This window comes from Oncorhynchus nerka, linkage group LG19 (genome assembly GCF_034236695.1).
Source record: "Oncorhynchus nerka isolate Pitt River linkage group LG19, Oner_Uvic_2.0, whole genome shotgun sequence".
NCBI classification, from domain to species: Eukaryota; Metazoa; Chordata; class Actinopteri; order Salmoniformes; family Salmonidae; genus Oncorhynchus; species Oncorhynchus nerka.
Window position 1 is genome coordinate 34999995 of NC_088414.1, and position 19636 is coordinate 35019630.

At 42.2% G+C, this 19636-nt stretch overlaps 2 protein-coding genes across 2 annotated transcripts; one reads left to right on the forward strand and one right to left on the reverse strand.

The window, feature by feature from the left end:
* Positions 1-1989: 1989 nt before the first annotated feature.
* On the forward strand, positions 1990-5454 carry LOC115101466 (insulin receptor substrate 2-B-like). The gene is made up of 2 exons (XM_029620970.2): positions 1990-2489; positions 2583-5454. Exon 2 carries the CDS (start codon positions 2599-2601, stop codon positions 5326-5328), a length of 2730 nt encoding a protein of 909 aa, XP_029476830.2. The 5' UTR covers positions 1990-2489; positions 2583-2598; the 3' UTR covers positions 5329-5454.
* Positions 5455-6916: 1462 nt separating this feature from the next.
* On the reverse strand, positions 6917-18371 carry LOC115101468 (cysteine protease ATG4A-like). The gene is made up of 13 exons (XM_029620975.2): positions 18306-18371; positions 17295-17405; positions 17130-17201; positions 15648-15746; positions 11719-11820; positions 10882-10954; positions 10585-10664; positions 9117-9352; positions 8893-8971; positions 8634-8779; positions 8289-8345; positions 8094-8205; positions 6917-7841 (listed from the first exon to the last, which is right to left on the reverse strand). Exons 1-13 carry the CDS (start codon positions 18313-18315, stop codon positions 7777-7779), a joined length of 1242 nt encoding a protein of 413 aa, XP_029476835.1. The 5' UTR covers positions 18316-18371; the 3' UTR covers positions 6917-7776.
* Positions 18372-19636: the final 1265 nt, after the last annotated feature.

The following is a 19636-nucleotide window of genomic DNA, read 5'->3' on the forward strand; positions in this document are numbered from 1 at the left end:
TCCCTGGATTTTTTTCTGCTGAAGATCTTGCTAACAGCTGACTAACGTTGTGTTCTTTCAAACTTAAACGGAGCGCAAGTGGGACTCTCTCTTCAGCAATGACAGTTCAATGGGAAAAAGGCCACAGGCTTTATAAACTGATGTCCCACATCCTTCTTGCTGTCTTTCAGAACAAAGACAGCGAAGGACTTAAAGCATCTCCTGCAGAAAGCGGTGAGGAGGCTCTTTACTGTGCGGACAGTGACTCTGACTCTGGCAGCAGGTTTGGACGAGGACAATGTGATGATGCATCATCACTGAAATGGTTCTTTGCAAGAAACACCTCTAGTGAAACCTGGAAACTCTCTCTCCACTTGTGTTTGCCATTTTGACAATCAAGGACTCTTTTTTTTACAACCATTACAACCATACACTTCCTATAGAAATGAGAGTTTGAAAAGTTATTGCCACAGACTATAGCATGTTGTGCATAAGCAGGAAAGGGGCAAAGGTATATCTAAAGATATGAGCATCTACTAATCAATGGACGTTTTTAGAAATAGACAATGCCTCATTAGGACATGGTGAGTTTGCATTACCGTACAACATACAGTTGGCATCAGTGGACATAATACTACATCACAATATACTGTAGAGATTATTCTACAATCATCATAAGAAGCCCTTCAAAGAGGAATTTGTCTCTGGAGAAGGAGCTATAAATAGCAAATGGGATTTCGTCACTGAACCGTTAAGGTATCACATTTTCTCACCCGCCCCTCACCCCAGTTGTCCATTTCTTCAAGCAGACAGCAAGTAGAAGATGAGTCACTGGTACAGGAGGAAGAAAACACTCTCTACAGTGATTCTCAGTGAAAAGAAAAACATTGTTTTAACCCAGTTGCATGATTTAGCCTACAATCTCTTATTCATCTCGAGAGCATGTGTTCTTCTCCTGTGCTCAAACAAACAAACTGTGGGGCAAATATCTAATAACATACAAGAGTTATATAAGGGTTGTACATGTCTATAGTATTTATTTACCTGTTCATCTGTAAATATGATAGAGTATTGCAACGAGAAACTGAATCTACGTTTCATGACCCACTATGCAGCTGTAGCCGTCTCTAGCCGATCCTGCTGAGCCTTCTGACATGCTTCTCTATAGGTTGTTCCCTTGAGATGAGAAAACAGTGGTTTTACCTATCTATCATCATCGTCTGCATCTAAAAATAAATGTAATTTGAATTGCCAATGGTTGGTTTTGTCACACAGTGCTTGAGATGGTGGGCCCTGCAAGTACAATATCTGGTGATGCAACAATGCAATAAAAGGCGGTGTAGAGGAAGAAATAAAACATGTATTAAACGTACATCTTTGTTTTGCATCAGTTGCCCCCCCAAGGCTGAACGTATAGGTACACCATATGGAGAACGGAATGAGGCCATAGAGGCATATAGATAATCCTACACATAGGCTATCCACATTAAGAAGGGCATAATGGATTAACATTTGCATTAAATCCTTTCAACAGTGAGTGAGACAGAATATATTGTCAACTCTACGTGGGTATCTAGCACCGTCCCTTGAGATTATAAAGCAGATTTGTTGCAAAATATAAACTGGGTGATTAAATCCCTTAATGCTGATTGGCTGACTGCCGTGGTAGATCAGACTGTATACCATGGGTATGACAAAACATTTATTTTTTACTTCTCTAACAACGTTGGTAACCAGTTTATGATAGCAATAAGGCACCTCAGGGGTTTGTGGTACATGGCCAATATACCACAGCTAAAGGCTGTATAAAGGCACTCCACGTTGCGTCGAATTTAAGAACAGCCCTTAGCCTTGGTATATCGGTCATATACCACACCCCCTCGGGCCTTATTGCTATTATATAACAGCTAATAATATAATAGCTCCAAAACACTAAAATAGAGAGATTATGTATAACAATCGGTATATAACCAATCACCTCCACGAGTCAATTATATGAAACGGAAAATACACATCCTAGAGCCTCTAGAGTTGACACGCTGGTAACTTTTGTTAAAAATATATATATTTTACGTTGCATATATTTTTATAGAGTGTTCAAAGATACCACAACTATCGTCAAAGCCAGAGGTCAAATAAATTGATCAATTCACTTTTTTAAACGTTCGGAATCACTAGATCTGTAACTGTTCTGGTAAACCGTACAGCCTGATCAATCAATACGGGATCCTCGGGACGTCCATATCCTAAATCCTAACACTAACCTTAACTCAATAACCCTTACCTTAACTCCTACCTAAATACCATTTTAAATGTCAACTTCAATTTGGGGTACGGACTTCCCAAGGACCGCCTATAGCACGGACCCAATCGAAACGCAGACAGAGTTGTTTTCGTTTTACCGAAGTGCAGCCTACTTTCAGGAGAAATTAGGGATTTCTTCGTTTTCACTGCAATTGCACAGCAGGTGTTGTTTTTATTCGCGAAGTACCTGCTGCTTACCCGAACAGGTAAGGACATGTAGTAAAACATCTAAACATGAAACATGAATGAAGCATGCACAAACTAAGTTACTGAGCACCAATAGCTTTTTGTTTTCCCAGGAATGGCGCGTTGACGATGGCGAAAACACCAGAGAGCAGCGGTGTGGATTTAGGAGATGTTTCCCATAGCTGCAATTCACGAGCTCTGAAAGTTACAACATCAACAACATCATCATCATCACCACCACCATCATCTTCCCTCAGCAGCAGTGCTCACCTTCAGCTAGAGGCAGCATCACCACCACCCCTCCAAGTTCTCCAGTTGAAGAGGCATCATAAGCAGCACCATAGCCATGGCCATGATCTGTTACCTAAGAAGAACCCTCTAGATAATACAGTGAGAGATTTGTTATCATCCTGTGTCTGTGAGGTACCTGCCTCTGGTGGTGTTTCCCAGGACCCGACTGCCTCTGCATCTGCCATGGCCTTAGCTGTCACTACCACAGTTTGCTCTGGTGTTGAGGCTAGAGATGTATGGAAGTCTGGATACCTGAGAAAGATGAAGCACAGCCACAAGAGATTTTTTGTCTTGAGAGGGCCAAGTGACACAGGCCCCAGCCGTTTGGAGTACTATGATAGTGAGAAGAAATTTAGAAATGGAATGAAATCTGTTTGTAAATCTCCCAGTGCTGTGGGTTCTCCAAAGAAGGTGATTTATCTGTATCAATGTTTTACTGTTAGTAAAAGGGTAGATTCTAAACACAAGCACCTGATAGCCCTGTACACTAAGGATGAGCACTTTGTCATGATAGCGGAGAATGAGGAGGAGCAAGAGGATTGGTACCTGGCTCTGAGTGATCTGGTGATCCAGGAGAAAAAGGAGTACCAGGACGCTGAGGAGTTGGATGATGGATACTGGACCGTCTCTCCTGGAGCCATCTTCAAGGAGGTGTGGCAGGTGATTGTAAAGCCCAAAGGTTTAGGACAAACCAAGAACCTGATAGGAGTGTGCCGGCTGTGTCTCTCTTCCAAGACCATTCACCTGGTGAAGATGTGCTCTGAAATGACGTCTGTGAACCTGCCTCTGATGAATGTGCGTCGCTGTGGTCACTCCGAGAGCTTCTTCTTTATGGAGGTGGGCCGCTCGTCCTCCACTGGGCCCGGGGAGATCTGGATGCAGGTAGAATCAGGCGACCCTGTGGTGGCTCAGAACATGCATGAGACAATCCTGGAGGCCATGAGAGCCCTGAGGGCCATCCCTGATTTCAGGCCTCGGAGCAAGAGTCAGTCATTCCCATCAAACCCCTGTGCCGTAGTCACCACACGACGTCAACACCATGGCAACCTCCCACCCAGCCTGACTGGGTTACAGCGCTCTATAAGGGTGGAAACTGTTGTGAGCAAAGCATCCCCACAGAAAGATAAAGGAGATGGAGGCCACAGCCCCAATCAAACTTCTAGCCATGGAGAGGGGACAATGAACCAACTGATCAGCCCAGGGACTGGCACCTTGGCTCTCCGTAATGTCTGCATCAGTAAAAGCCTTGAAGAGAGCCTCAGTCACTGTGCATGCATCTCCACCACCATCAGTGTATCCAGCAGCAGTGGCAATGACTCTGATACACACCCCTGGACCTCTGACACTTCAGTCTTTGGTTCTACCAGCGACAGAGGCTCTGATACACACCCCTGGACCTCTGACACTTCAATCTTTGGTTCTTCCAGCGACAGAGGCTCTGTCTGCGCTGAGGATTTGTGCTCCAACCCATGTGTCTTTCAGCTGTCCAGGAGTAACACCCCTGACTCACTGTTTAACACCACACTCATTGACGAGAACAGCTTGACTGACTACGTGGCCATGGATTTGCAGGTAACGGCTGTGGCCGGGGCTAATCAAGGAGATAGCTGTGATGTGGAAACGTCTAAGCCTGAACATTCCAGACAATACCACCAAACCACCTCATGCACTCCAAAATGCGAAAAATACCTCTCATCCAAGCCCCCCTTCCTCCATATCTATAATCAGAGTAAACTCCCAGTGGGGGAAAGTTATATGCCAATGACTTGTGGACCAGGTCCTCATTATACAGATGACATCCCTTCAGATTACAATGTGACCCCCACTCTTCTTCAAACACCTAGTGCTACCATGTTGCCCTCAGACCAGCTGGGGCCCCAGGGCTACATGATGATGCTTCCACGTAGCTGTTCACCAGCAAAGGACAGCCTCAGTGATGTTGATCATTTAGTGTGTGATGAATACATGAACATGTCTCTCGGGAGCCACATGGATGGTCATATACATGGCTCACTGGGGGCTCTTAAGTCCTACAGCTCCTATTCCTCTCTACCAAGCTCTAACCAGCCTCCTTCACAGAGGAACTGTGAACATGATGACTGTATCTTCACGTGTCATCCTGCAGCTCATCACTGCTCTGCAGTTGAATGGAACAGTAGAAACCCTCTCTGTAGCTCACCTCGTCACTCTGCTCATCCAAGCAGTGATGTGCTGCTGAACCTATCAGATGTGCCTGTGTTGAATGTCACTGGTTTGTCCTTGGACCAGCATGGGGTTGAAGATAGTGACCTGCCCACTCAAACTGAGTCTATCCAGATTTCAACAGATCGTCTCAACTACATTGCTCTCTACCTGAGGGATGATCAGTGTGCCACCTGTGATGTCCCTTTGCCTACCGATGAGGTCACTTCTCCACTTCCTGCACGTACCAGTCCCAGAGAGAGTGGGTCTGGACCTGGTCTCTACACTGGCATAGACCTCCCCACATCAGCAGGACAGACTGCTGCCACCAGACGTTGGCTGTGTTCTTGTCTCCCCTTGTGCATCAATACTGATGACAGTGAGTAAGAGGACAGTTTAAAAAGTGTCAGTGCTGCTTTTGAATCGATACATTATTGAATGAACCAGATTGTGAATACTCGGCCTTGTTGTTTACACGATGATAATGATCAAATAAACAAGTTATTTGTACTCAGTGGAATTGTTCATATAAAAAAATGTTTCTTTACTTCTTTACTTTTGGTGGTTGTTGCTAGTCTGGGTACCAGTTCCACACCTTGTACTCTCTTGCATATGGCACAGAGTACAACAAGTGGGATGTTATCTTAAATGACTGGTACCCAGACTAGGTTGTTGTTTTTTTACACTTGGAGAACATGTTCTTATAGCCCCTTGCAAAGAAGTTTGTTTTTGGCAATTCCAGGGAAATGGAATTATGCCGAGACTCAGATCTTTCACTTTTAAATGTATTCCAAACAAAATCAATTGATTTCAAAGTTGAACAAACCATATAACTCAATGCACAATGACTACTTTTAACAATTTACGCAGAAAGTTATACAAATGTACTTGAAGAACAAACAGTTAAGTGTTAAGGTCAGTAACAGAATGACAGCACCAATGGCACAAACTGTCATTCTCTTAGAAAATGTTTTATCTGCACTGTTCAAGTAAATGTTGTCATTTGTTAAAAGTATTTCTTGTTCATAATTGTATGGTTTGTTCAAGATTGAAATCAGATTTTTTTTGTGAAGTAAAGTTAAAGTTGTGAGTCTTCAGGCAATGTATTGGTTGTCAACTGAAAGAATATACTTTTTGTTGTGTAGGCCTGAATTATTTGTATTTTTCATGAATCAAGAGAGGATGTTTGCATTTTCTTTTCACATTTTTCACAGGGCATTTACTGGATCGTTTGCTCTGTACCTGGACGGAAGTCAGCACGTTTGGGTCATGAAAATTAAAAAATTGTGCCGCATTTTGTATTTAATTACCATGCCCTGGGCCCATATTCACAAAACATTTATTATGCAAAAACTTAAGCCTCTTAAGAAAAAACAAAATGTTTATAACTGCAATTCCAGAACAATATTTAAAGCTTTTTTCCTATAACCTTTTTGAGGAATAGCAACTTTTCTTAAATCTATAGTTAAGGAAAAAATGGCAGTTTAGAAATGTTTTAAAGATTTTTTGAATCTGGGCTCTGGTGATTGCACCCTTTAATGCTTTTATACCATTAATGGATGTAATTATACCATTAAAATAAAGTGAATGCTGTTATCTACAGCTTGTCTTCATTTACTGAGCTGGTTGTACAACAGGTAATATTATAACCATCATAATGCCATTTCCACCACAGAAGTAATAGTTCATGTTCCTTCCTCAGGCTACCATCATCAGTACTTATACAGTGGGGGTGCAGGGATAATATCATAGTACAATTCATCATTAAGGACTTTTGGAAGATTAGTCTGTAAAAAAAGATATCTCTAAATAGAGATCCTGATCAAATCGGTGGACAAGGGTTAGCCGGAAAAAGCTGGAGGGTTAGGTTAATCACAGTAGGAGGTAGTTCTGCTAATGAGCACTCCAGGCTCTAGTCTACACATTCCATTTCTACGAGATAGGGTTAAGAGGCAATATCAACCCTGAGGCTAAGCAAAGTGTTTAAATATCTTTATTGTCAGGCATATTTACATGAGGGTTCCACATCCCACACCTTGGGAAAACCTTTGCCCTCCCCAACCATTGAACACAAATATATTTCAGAGGCACTTTTCTTAATAAACAAGTTATTGGTTGTATGTTTTGTATTTTAACACTGTCTGCATATTTCTGTCTCCCGGCATCAGGAGGTAGTGCTGAGGAAATGGCTTCTTCAGACATATCCTCGTGCCTGTCTTCACCTAGCTCCTTTCCCTGCTGTCTTCACCTAGGTCCTTTCCCTGCTGCAGCAGAGGTGTAGTCTCACTGTACAATGCGGTTCATGCATCTGAGCGGTCTTCGTCTCTCTTGTTCATTAAACAAGTCTAACACAGACAAAGAAAGCCTGTTTCATGTAGACAACCATGGTCCCTGGCTTTGTTTCCTGGTTACAACATAAAAATGAGACAGTCCAAGCTTGTGTTTACTGTATACACCATGTTCCTGACTTCAAATCACATTTTATTTGTCACATGCGCCGAATACAACAGGTGTAGACCTTATAGTGAAACGCTTACAAGCCCTTAAACAATGCAGTTTAAAAAAAGTATTACCCCACCAAAAATTAAGAAATATAAATAATTAAAAAATGTAAAAAATAAAAATAACAAATTCTGTCTTGAGTTGTCTAGGATCTTTCCTAGTTTTTATCGTCTCTTGCTGGGTTGTTAGTGTTTTTTTTGCAAAGTGGTAAGCAGTTTGTGCTTGGTGTTGTTCTGAGGCACTTCTACAGCACAGTATGGAACATGGGAGCCAAGGTAATCCACCCAATCACCATCCACTGGAATGAGCAGAGGGGAGCGAATGGGAGGCTGGTCACACGTTGAGGATCTCAAACTCCTCTTCAGACTCAAACAGCTTGTCGGTCGATTCGATGAACTCTGTTCGAAAAGAGAACAGTAATCAGTTTGACATAACCCACTTAATTTTGGTTAGCATGTGTCAGTTGAGTTTAAACACTACATAGGAGTTTCAATGAGGTTCAAGAAATAAATGCACTTCATGTATAGACCTATACTGTCACTTGGAAACAATATAGGGAAATACCAGAGAGTGGAAGCTTGATATTTGCGGCAAGGATTGCTTGTTATTGGTGTAATATTAGTGGATCTGTCTGGTAGGTATGCTCATACCTGCCCCTGTGGTCTGGACCTCTGGTTTGGTGGGAGGAACGAAGGGGGGCCAGTGGGGCGGGTGATTCTCCACCAGCTCAAACATCCTCAGGTTCCTCTTCATCTGAATCTCCTTAAAAAGGACAACGACATGGGTCTCAACCACCGGACAATATTAATCTACATACAATTGTGACTTGGGTGGAAGACTCTTACCTGCTGGACCAGGTTACACCAACTGTCAAAGTCATCTTCACTCTTACAAAAAAATCCCTTGGGGGGGAAAAAAAAAAAGACAGAATTTTGATTAGCAATTATGTGGCAAAATCATCACCACAGTATAAAAAATCATCACCACAGTAAAAAATCATCACCACAGTAAACAAACTCATCACCACAGTATACAAAATCATCACCACAGTATACAAAATTCCCATTAGAGCAACTTTTTAGAACACACCAGCATGCACTTAAAATTCAACTATGAAAACAAGGCCCATGAGATAGGAGGCTCAGTGGAATAACAGTTTGTGGTGGTCGGTGTGTGGGTACAGCTCTCACCAGGGCCACAGAGGGATCCAGGTTGGTGATCTTCATGCGGCGTGGGCTCCTCAGACAGTGGTAGCTCTGGTCGTCCACTCCACTGCCAGCCTCAGCCTCCACGGCTGACTGGGTGGTGTGGGGGTCCAGGTAGATCAGCTCCTCTCCTGGAGAACACAAGAAGGCCTGCTGAACATGTTGGCTAGACAACTCACAGGTTTATCTCCTTTTGTTACTACCTATTTGGGAACCTTCAGTTCCGGTTTCCTCTTAGACTCACCTACAAATCCGATGAAGTAATAAGCCAGATTGGGCTTTCCTCCCAGCACACCACAGGACTGTGGCATTTTAAAACACTCCTGAATGGGACAACACATGGAGTCAGTACAGAATAACTATTTAAAGGCAACAGTAAATGCAGGAATATTGCATAGTAGTTTAGTATCAATAGAATAATAAGAGAAATCCCCAATCCCATCACAGAAAGCATTGATGGCCCAGTACCTTGAGGGCCTGGATGTAGACAGGGTTGATGTGGTTTATTCCCATGCGGAGTGGTATGACCAGCAGTAGGGGTCTCCAGTCAGAATGGGACTGGGAATGTGGACAAGTCGTGGCTCTATGCCCATCCGTGTGAGAACAGGCTTGTTCTGGTGTTTCCCTAGAGGTGAAGGGTTCCTGCCAGCCACAGGGTCTGGGCCGTAATCTGCTCTCACTGCTTGCCTGGCGACACTGCTTCTCTGGAGAGGACATGGAAAGAAAACCTTTGTGTCTTTGGAATCACAGCTTCACCACTGTCCTCATATACAGAAGGCTCAGAAGGTACGAATACAAAAATATACATACAGTGCCTTCGGATAGTATTCAGACCCCTTGACGTTTTCTACATTTTGTAGGCTACAGCCTTATTTTAAAATTGATAAAATAGTTTCCCCCCCTCAATCTACACACAATACCCCATAATGACAAAGCAAAAACAGTTCTCTTAAAAATGTAAAATATGACATTTACATTAGGTATTCAGACCCTTCATTCAATACTTTGTTGAAACATCTTTTGCAGCGACTACAGCCTCAAGCTTGGCACACCTGTATTTGGGGAGTTTCTCCCTTTCTTCTCTGCAGAACCTCTCAAGCTCTGTCCGGTTGCATGGGTAGCGTCGCTGCACAGCTATTTTCAGGTCTCTCCAGAGATGTTCGATCAGGTTCAATTCCGGGCTCTGGCTGGGCCACTCAAGGACATTCAGAGACTTGTACCAAAGCCACTCCTGCGTTGTCTTGTTTGTGTGCTTATGGTCATTGTCCTGTTGGAAGGTGAACCTTCGCCCCAGTCTAAGGTCCTGAGTACTCTGGAGCAGGTTTTCATCAAGGATCTCTCTATTTTCCTTTTTTGGTTTTTCTACTTGCAGCTCAGATGGGAGTTGGTGTTTCCGAACTTCTTCCATTTAAGAATGATAGAGGCCACTGTTCTTGGGGACCTTCTTTGCTGCAGAATTTTTTGGGGTACCTTTCCCCAGATCTGTGCCTCAACACAATCTAGTCTCTGAGCTCTACGGACAATTCCTTTGACCTCATGGCTTGGTTTTTGCTCTGATGTGCACGGTCAACTGTGGGACCTCATATAGACAGGTCTGTGCCTTTCAAAATCATGTCCAATCAATTGAATCTACCACAGGTGGACTCCAATCAAGTTGTAGAAACATCTCAAGGATGATCAACAGAAACAGGATGCACCTGAGCTCAATTTTGAGTTTCATACAAAGGGTCTGAATACTTAAATACATTTGCAAAGATTTCTAAAAACCTGTTTTCGCTTTGTCATTATAGTGTACTGTATATAGATTGCTGAGGATCATTTTTTAAAATACATTTTAGAATAAGGCTGTAACTTAACAAAATGTGGAAAAGTCAAGGGGTTAGAATACTTTCCGAATGCACTGTATATATTTAGCAAGTGAGGGAAAAAAACGTACTGATGTCCTCGATCACCACGGTGTTGTCCATTGACACATACACAGCAAGAGAATTCCAGTCATCAAATAGCGCAAGTTTCCTGACGAGAGATAGTAGGTTTATTTATGCCACAAACGTATTTGTGCTAGAGGTCACACTACTAACATCTGACAATCAAATGTTCTGAAATGAATTAATCTCGGTTACCCAGAAGTTACAATTCTCGAAAATTGTCACTTCCCGTTTCCACGTGAATCTGTCCACGAGAGATTAGATATGAATAGATCAGTCTTAAAACATGCATATAAAATACTTACTTGAGCACTTGTGCAACTGTGTTTGGGCCATACCACTCTCCTACAGACTTTCCTTCACCAACTCCCATCTGAGCTGCAAGTAGAAAACCAAAAAATGAACACCAAGCTCACTCCAGAAGGTCTAAGTCAGGGATGGGCAACTGATGGGGGTGGGGGCCACAACAAAATCTGAACTCATCATGGGTGGGCTGCAGTGGCTCGCGGGTCTGCGTACCCATATCCTCACCTTGTGAGCAAAACATTTTAGCGGCCCTCTTGACAGCGGAGAGAAAAAGTTTGAGTTCATTTCCTGAATCTACACATTTTACCATAAGTTAGAGAGAAATGTTTGCAGTTTTTAATAAGATATCTGAGTGAGAGTGACTAACAAAATCAATGGGGGCTCCCAGGTTGGTAATTCAACCAAGATTACCACAAGTTTAGATAGATTGGTAAATTAGTCCAGGGGCCAGCTAACAAATGTTAGCTGACATGAACTAATTGAGTGGCTGTCAGTGACTGACATAACAAACAAACAAACAAAATGAATGATGCACAACAAAAATGTTGAAATTGCACCTTGTGTATTCTACTATTCAAACTATTTTTGTGTCTTTGGAAATTGATCCGCAGGCCTACATCCCTGGTCTGTCTTAGCTTCTTTCTAGCCTGTCTAGCCGGTCATTGATTCATCATGCTATTTGATTTTCCTTCAAGTTACACATTTTTACTTTTGGAGGACAGTCATCCAGAATATGATAGGAATGTGATAGAAAACACTTTTATCTGCTGATTCAGGGTACTTTACATGTGGTCAGACCAAGGTAAAGGCAGGGTTAGGTTAGGACTCTCTCTTACCCATTTGGTGTATGGAGTAACAGCTGTCTTTCCTATCCAGGAAACAGTGGAGGATACGATGGTACTTCTCCGGCTGTCCTCCCTCTGCCCTCCAACGCCAGGCTACAGCAGGAGAACAGGCCACAATCACTGTGTCATTCCCATACCCTGTCTAATAAAACCCTTTTCTCTTTCTCACTGTTGAATTGATTACATCGTAGACCACATATCATGACCAGATGAATCCTTCACATATAGTGCATTCGGAAAGTATTCAGACCCCTTGACTTTTTCCAAATTTAGTTTTTGATTAATTTTCTCAAATGGATTAAATTGTTTATTCCCCTTTCATCTACACACGATACCCCATAATGACAAAACAAAAAAAGGTTTAGATTTTTTTTTTAACATACAGTACCAGTCAAAAGTTTGGACACACCTACTCATTCAAGGGTTTTTCTTTATTTGTACTATTTTCTACACTGTAGAATAGTTGTGAAGACATCAAAACTATGAAATAACACATATGAAATCATGTAGTAACCAAAAAAGTGTTAACAAACCAAAATATATTTGATATTTGAGATTCTTCAAAGTAGCCTCCCTTTGCCTTGATGACAGCTTTACACTCTTCTCAACTACCTTCATCTGGAATGCTTTTCCAACCGTCTTGAAGGAGTTCCCACAAATGCTGAGGACTTGTTGGCTGCTTTTCCTTCACTCTGCGGTCCACCTCATCCCAAACCATCTCAACTGAGTTAAGGTTGGGCGATTGTGGAGGCAAGGTCATCTGATGCAGCGCTCAATCACTCTCCTTCTTGGTCAAATAGCACTTACACAGTCTGGAGGTGTGTTGGGTCATTGTCCTGTTGAAAAACAAATAATAGTCCCCACCAAGCGCTAACCAGATGGGATGGCATATCGCTGCAGAATGCTTATGGTAGCCATGCTGGTTAAGTGTGCCTTGAATTCTAAATAAATCACAGACAGTGTCACCAGCAAAGCACACCATCACACCTCCTCCTACATGCTTCACGGTACGAACCACACATGCTGAGATCCATTCACCTACTCTAGGTCTCACAAAGACACGGTGGTTGGAACCAAACTTCTCAAATTTGGACTCAGACCAAAGGACAGATTTCCACCAGTCTAATGTCCATTGCTTGTGTTTCTTGGCCCAAGGAAGACTCTTATTATTATTGGTGTCCTTTAGTAGTGATGTCCTTTACTGTCCTTTAGTAGTGGTTTACATTTACATTACATTTAAGTCATTTAGCAGACGCTCTTATCCAGAGCGACTTACAAATTGGTGCGTTCACCTTAAGACATCCAGTGGAACAGCCACTTTACAATAGTGCATCTAAATCTAGTAAGGGGGGGGGGTGAGAAGGATTACTTTATCCTATCCTAGGTATTCCTGAAAAAGAGGTGGGGTTTCAGGTGTCTCCGGAAGGTGGTGATTGACTCCGCTGTCCTGGCGTCGTGAGGGAGTTTGTTCCACCATTGGGGGGCCAGAGCAGCGAACAGTTTTGACTGGGCTGCGCGGGAACTGTACTTCCTCAGTGGTAGGGAGGCGAGCAGGCCAGAGGTGGATGAACGCAGTGCCCTTGTTTGGGTGTAGGGCCTGATCAGAGCCTGGAGGTACTGAGGTGCCGTTCCCCTCACAGCTCCGTAGGCAAGCACCATGGTCTTGTAGCGGATGCGAGCTTCATCTGGAAGCCAGTGGAGAGAGCGGAGGAGCGGGGTGACGTGAGAGAACTTGGGAAGGTTGAACACCAGACGGGCTGCGGCGTTCTGGATGAGTTGTAGGGGTTTAATGGCACAGGCAGGGAGCCCAGCCAACAGCGAGTTGCAGTAATCCAGACGGGAGATGACAAGTGCCTGGATTAGGACCTGCGCTGCTTCCTGTGTGAGGCAGGGTCGTACTCTGCGTTTCTTTGCAGCAATTCGACCATGAAGGTCAGATTCACGCAGTCTCCTCTGAAGAGTTGATGTTGAGATGTGTCTGTTACTTGAACTCTGTGAAGCATTAATTTGGGCTGCAATTTCTGAGGCTGGTAACTCTAATGAATTTATCCTCTATAGCAGAGGTAACTCTGGGTCTTCCTTTCCTGTAGCGGTCCCCATGAGAGACAGTTTCATCATAGCGCTTGATGGTTTTTGTGATTACACTTGAAGAAACTTTCAATGTTCTTGAAATTCTCCGGATTGACTAACCTTCATGTCTTAAAGTCATAATGGACTGACGTTTCTCTTCGCTTATTTGAACTGTTCTTGCCATAAAACAGACTTGGTCTTTTACAAAATAGGGATATCTTCTGTATACCCACCCTACACAACTGATTGGCTCAAACACATTAAGAAGGAAAAAAATTACACAATATAGCTTTTAACAAGGCACACCTGTTAATTGCAGCCAACATGTGCTCAGCATATGTGGGAACTCTTTCAAGACTGTTGGAAAAGCTTTCTAGGTGAAGCTGGTTGAGAGAATGCCAAGAGTGTGCAAATCTGTCATCAAGGCAAAGGGTGGGTACTTTGAAGAATTTGTTTAACACTTTTTAGGTTACTACATGATTCCATGTGTTATTTCATAGTTTTGATGTCTTCACTATTATTCTACAATGTAGAAAATAGTATTCAGACCCTTTACTCAGTACTCTCTTAAAGCACGTTTGGCAGCGATTACAGTCTTGATACTTCTTGGGTATGACGCAACAAGCTTGGCAAACCTGTATTCGGGGAGTTTCTCCCATTCCTCTCTGCAGATCCTCTCAAGCTCTGTCAGGTTGGATGGGAAGCGTCACTGCACCGCAATTTAAAGGTCTCTCCAGAGATGTTCAATCGGGTTCAAGTCCGGGCTCTGGCTGGGCCACTCAAGGACATTCAGAGACTTCTCCCAAAGCCAATCCTGCATTGTGTTGGCTGTGTTCTTAGGGTTGATGTCTTGTTGGAAGGTGTACCTTCACCCAGGTCCTGAGCAGGTTTTCATCAAGGATCTCTCTGTACTTTGCTCCATTTATCTTTCCCTCGATTCTGACTAGTCTCCCAGTCCCGCCGCTGAAAAACATACCCACAGCATGATGCTGCCACCACCGTGCTTTACCGTAGGGATGCTGCCAGGTTTCCTCCAGATGTGACGCTTGGCATTCAGGACAAAGTATTCAATCTTGGTTTCATCAGACCAGAGAATCTTGTTTCTCATGGTCAGAGTCCTTCAGGTGCCTTTTGGCAAAGTCCAAGCGGGCTGTCATGTACCTTTTACTGAAGAGTGGCTTCCGTCTGGCCACTCTATACTGATTAATGGAATGCTACAGAGATGGTTGTCCTTCTGGGAGGTTCTCTCATCTCCACAGAGGAACTCTGGAGCTCTGTCAGAGTGACCATCAGGTTCTTGGTCACCTGCCTGACCAAGGCCCTTCTCCCCCGATTGCTCAGTTTGGCCAGGGGGCAGCTCTGGGAAGAGTCTTAGTGGTTCCAAACTTCTTCCATTTAAGAATGATGGATGCCACTGTGTTGTTGGGGATCATCAATGCTGCAGACATTTTTTGGTACCCTTCCCTAGATCTGTGCCTCGACACATTCCTGTCTACGGACAATTCTCAAGGATGATCAACGGAAACAGGATGTACCTGAGCTCAATTTTGAGTCTCATAGCAAAGGGTCTGAATACTTATGTAAATAAGGCATCTGTTGTTGTTTTTTTTAAAATACATTTGCAAACATTTCTAAAAAATAGTTTTCACTTTGTCATGATGGGGTGTTGTGTATAGATTGATAAGGAAAAAATATATAATTTCATCCATTTTAGAACAAGACTGTAACGTAACAAAATGTGGAAAATGTCAAGGGGTCTGAATACTTCCTGAATGCACTGTATAAACACCCCCTTTGCTAATGCAGTTCCATACATCCCCACCCCATGCATGACCCTGTCCCCTCCTCACCTCGTCCCAGCTGTGAGCATACCAGGGCCTGAGCAAGGATCATCTGCCCACAGCGTAGCATGCATCCCCAGCCTGCATCTGAAGAGGGGCCTGTTCCCCCTGGATCAAACCAAGATAGACACTTAAGATTAAGAGCACTTTGTTGGTCAATTGCACACAAGATCCAACCCAAATCTGACTTCCGCTATTAACCCAACTCCTCCAAAAGAGTACATATAGAGGTTTTGGAAAGGTGTGGGTGGCTGTGGATGACCGCGCTTGGCAACCGGGGAGCTGTTGTGTGGGGGGTTAAGTGCCTAGCTCAAGAGCACAATGGCAGGCAATAACATCTAGGATTTGATACCAGCAGCCCTCTGGATGTCAGTTCACTTCCCAGTTCACGCTGTTGGCAGGGTTAGGGATACTCACACACAGTGCTTTTAACATAGTGTTTTCAACGTACATGTGGCATACATGATTACATTGTGTATGTTCATTTATACAATAATTATTATTCAACATGTCCTCAACTGGGATTTGAACTCACAAACTGCCACGCCACCATATGTCTGTGTCTGGTGTCAGTTAATCTGATTATTCTCATCATTGACTTTACTTACTTATTTCAGCAATTCAATTACATTCTGTATAGTGGTCTAACGTTGGTGGGGCATATTAACCTGTTTAAATGATACTCCTGAATCACTATGATGAATAGAATATTTGTATAATTATTATTGTATATATATGAACATACACAACGTAATCATGTTTGGCAAAGTGTGTAAAATATGCAAGTTGAAAACACCATGTTAAAAGCACTGTGTGTGTGTGTGTGTGTGTGTGTGAATATCCCTAACCTTGCCAACAGACAAAAATATTTTTGAATGGATCAGTGGTTCACCAATCAGGAGCTTGATGGGCTTGGCAACACCAACAAGGCATGATGTGTAATGAAAAATATTTTTGGAGAAAGTTTCTTTGGGACCATCAGGCGACGTCCTGATGCCAGATACACGGAAATGTTCTTGCAACGTTCCCATGAAACGTGTCTAGAACATGAATATCTTACATTCTAAGAACATGAAACGTGTCTAGAACATGAATATCTTACATTCTAAGAACATGAAACCATGTTCTGTGTATGTTTTGTGGGACGTTGACGGAATATTCTTCTAACCCTCAGAAAACTGGACACAGGAATGTTCTTTCAAAGTCCCATAAAACACATCTAGAACAGTATTGTTGCATATTCTGAGAACATCGTAACCATGTTCTAGATAAGTTCTGCTTGATATTAAGGGAGCGTTCTCCTAACTTTTAACACCAAAACATTATAAAAAGGTTCTCAGAAGGATGTTGCCAACATAGATAGAATGTACCCCTAACTCACAGAAAACTGGACACTCAAACATTAGGGAAACATTACAAAAACATTCTCCATCTCCCTAGAATTGTTAGCTGGTTTTACAGATTTACATAACATCTGCCTGTTTCACTCACCTATGGGAGAGAATTTTTTCCTGTAGGTAAACCATAGCCGCGAGTGGACGTGTGATAGTAGCTCCGTCTTTCCTGTGAACACAACATGAAAGACTGTCATTCCTTCATTCAGTTTTTCCCCCCACATATAAATTACAATATGACTGCTAGAAGATGCCAGTCTACCTGTTTTAGCATTGTAACACTCTCCTAAAACCCACACAGGTTCATCTGTGTCAGGCAAGTCTTCAAGGAACTCCGAAAACACGTTTATCTGGTTTTCATACTTTGCTAATACTTAAACGAGACATGGAAAAGGGGAGACATGAAAAAAACTTGTCAAGAAACATACATGTGAGATACACCAGTTAATTAATAAAGTTTTACACTATTTTTTCATATGCGGTGATAGCTGCAATTTGACATTATAATTTAGGTTCGCTGAATTATTTGTAATTGCCAGATCACACACACACACAATAATGTAGGTTGTACATAGCCAGCAGATCCAACCCACTGTTTTACAGCAGCACTAGGGTCGAAACAGGGTTCCTGTGTACATTAAGACCCGCGAATGCCGTGCGATTAATGTCTCAGGAATCGTACCGTTGTATTCAGAATTGTCCCGATATCTAACTTAAACCAAGAAGATTAAACGACTGCTAGTTTAATAGTAGTCGTTCAATCTTTTCAGTGTAACAGTTGGGTTAATGGAACAATTCTAAGTACAACGCAATTCTCATTCCTGGATTGAGGTATGTTTTCTGAGACATTTCTGGCACCGGCATCACAGGAAGCCTGTCTGACCCTAGTGTATTTCTAAGCAAGCAGGTCGGATCTACTGGCTAGGTTGAACTACTACAGTACAATACTGTATTTGACCAAATTATATAACATCCTTACTCACTCTGGGAAAACAAATCTCATCCCACTTCAGAAAAGCATGAAATACTTTCCACTGACAATGCTCTGCTTTCAAAATGTTATGAAAGCCGCCGGGTAGACAATTAAGCGAAACAGGCCACCAAAGAAACAATGCAATGGCTAAACTTGTACATCAGCCATGGTCAGTTAACGACCAACATCTTTAGAAATTACATTTTGGGCGCAATGGCAGCACGATTTGTCAATGCATGTAAGGGACTAAGAGGAAGGCGCACAATATGTGAATAAAGTAGTATTTTTAGTGGCTATTACCTGCCTCCATCCTACGGCTGTCATCGGTGAAAATACCTATCTGAAGCTAGCCACAATAAGGATTAGCCACAATAGTGAAATTTACGGTTAGACTTCAAAATAACAGTCCCTAATTTAAAGCGATGCAAATGCATACAAATATTAGAATCATGCCATATTTGGACTAGATCATGCTAAACAAGGTTGGAATGTTGTTATATGAATTCAACAAAATACAATAATTAGTTAATTTGACAAACAAAAGTCAAAATCAGCAGAAATCTCACTCATTATTCACAATTCATTCATTAATAATGGTAGTGTCCACATTAATGTGGAAGTGTTCAGAAACATGTTCTATTTTTATTTACAATAAAAGTGACTCCAAAATGACACAATACATGTATTTACCATTCATTTCTATTGTAAATCATCTGAAACACAACTAAAACAAACAGCAAATGCATCCAACAAGTTTGTAGTCACACGCTTGATGTAATCATTGCGTGCTATGAAATGGGACCAAATCAAATTTGTTTTACTACTTTAATACACGTCTAAGTGAATTTGTACCAATACTTTTGCCCCCCTAAAATGGGGGGACTATGTACAAAAGGTTCTGTAATTTCTAAACGGTTCACCCAATATGGAAGAAAATACCCTCAAATTAAAGCTGGCAGTCTGCACTTTATCTTCATAGTCCTTTTATCTTTTCAAAGACGTCCAAAGTGCTGGTGCACAGAGCCTAAACAACAACAACATTGTCACTGTCCCAATACTTGGAGCTCACTGTAAGTGTGCCCCAAACGCAATTCTGAAGTCTAAGCTGATTTGTAAATGTTCTGTTAAATTAACTAATTATTGTTTTTTGTTTAATTTATATAACAACATTTCAACTTTGTTTAGCATTATGTAGTCCCCAACATGGTGGCATGATTCCACTATTTGTATCCATTTGCGTCACTTTCAATGAGGGACTTTATTTTGAAGCTGAAACGCAAATTCCACCGTTGTGGCTGGCTAATCCTTATAGTGGCTAGCTTCACATAAGTGGTAAATGGCAGGATACAAACATACAGGATTACCTCTTGGGTAATGTAGTTCAAATGTGTTTGTCATCCATGACAAATAACATTAACCATTATAAACTACATCAACCAAAAACATAACGAAACCAAGCTGGTGTTTCCAGATATCAGACATTACATGGTACTCTGGTTTTTGTATTTTTTTCACCAATTGATAAATAATTCTTATAGGATAATTTGCTAGAGATATCTCTTCCCCATTCGTAAAATATACATGTGCATTGTCTTGATCCTGTAAAACATTCGCCTATTATATTTCTGCGT

Bases quoted from the DNA above. Each gene is read 5' to 3' on its own strand.
- LOC115101466 (XM_029620970.2), top strand. From the start codon at position 2,599: ATGGCGAAAACACCAGAGAGCAGCGGTGTGGATTTAGGAGATGTTTCC.
- LOC115101468 (XM_029620975.2), bottom strand. The intron at 11,821-15,647 runs GTGAGGAGGGGA...CTCCTGCTGTAG, and splicing joins ATGCTCACAGCTGGGACGAG to CCTGGCGTTGGAGGGCAGAG. The intron at 10,665-10,881 runs GTAAGTATTTTA...ATCTCTCGTCAG, and splicing joins ACAGTTGCACAAGTGCTCAA to GAAACTTGCGCTATTTGATG.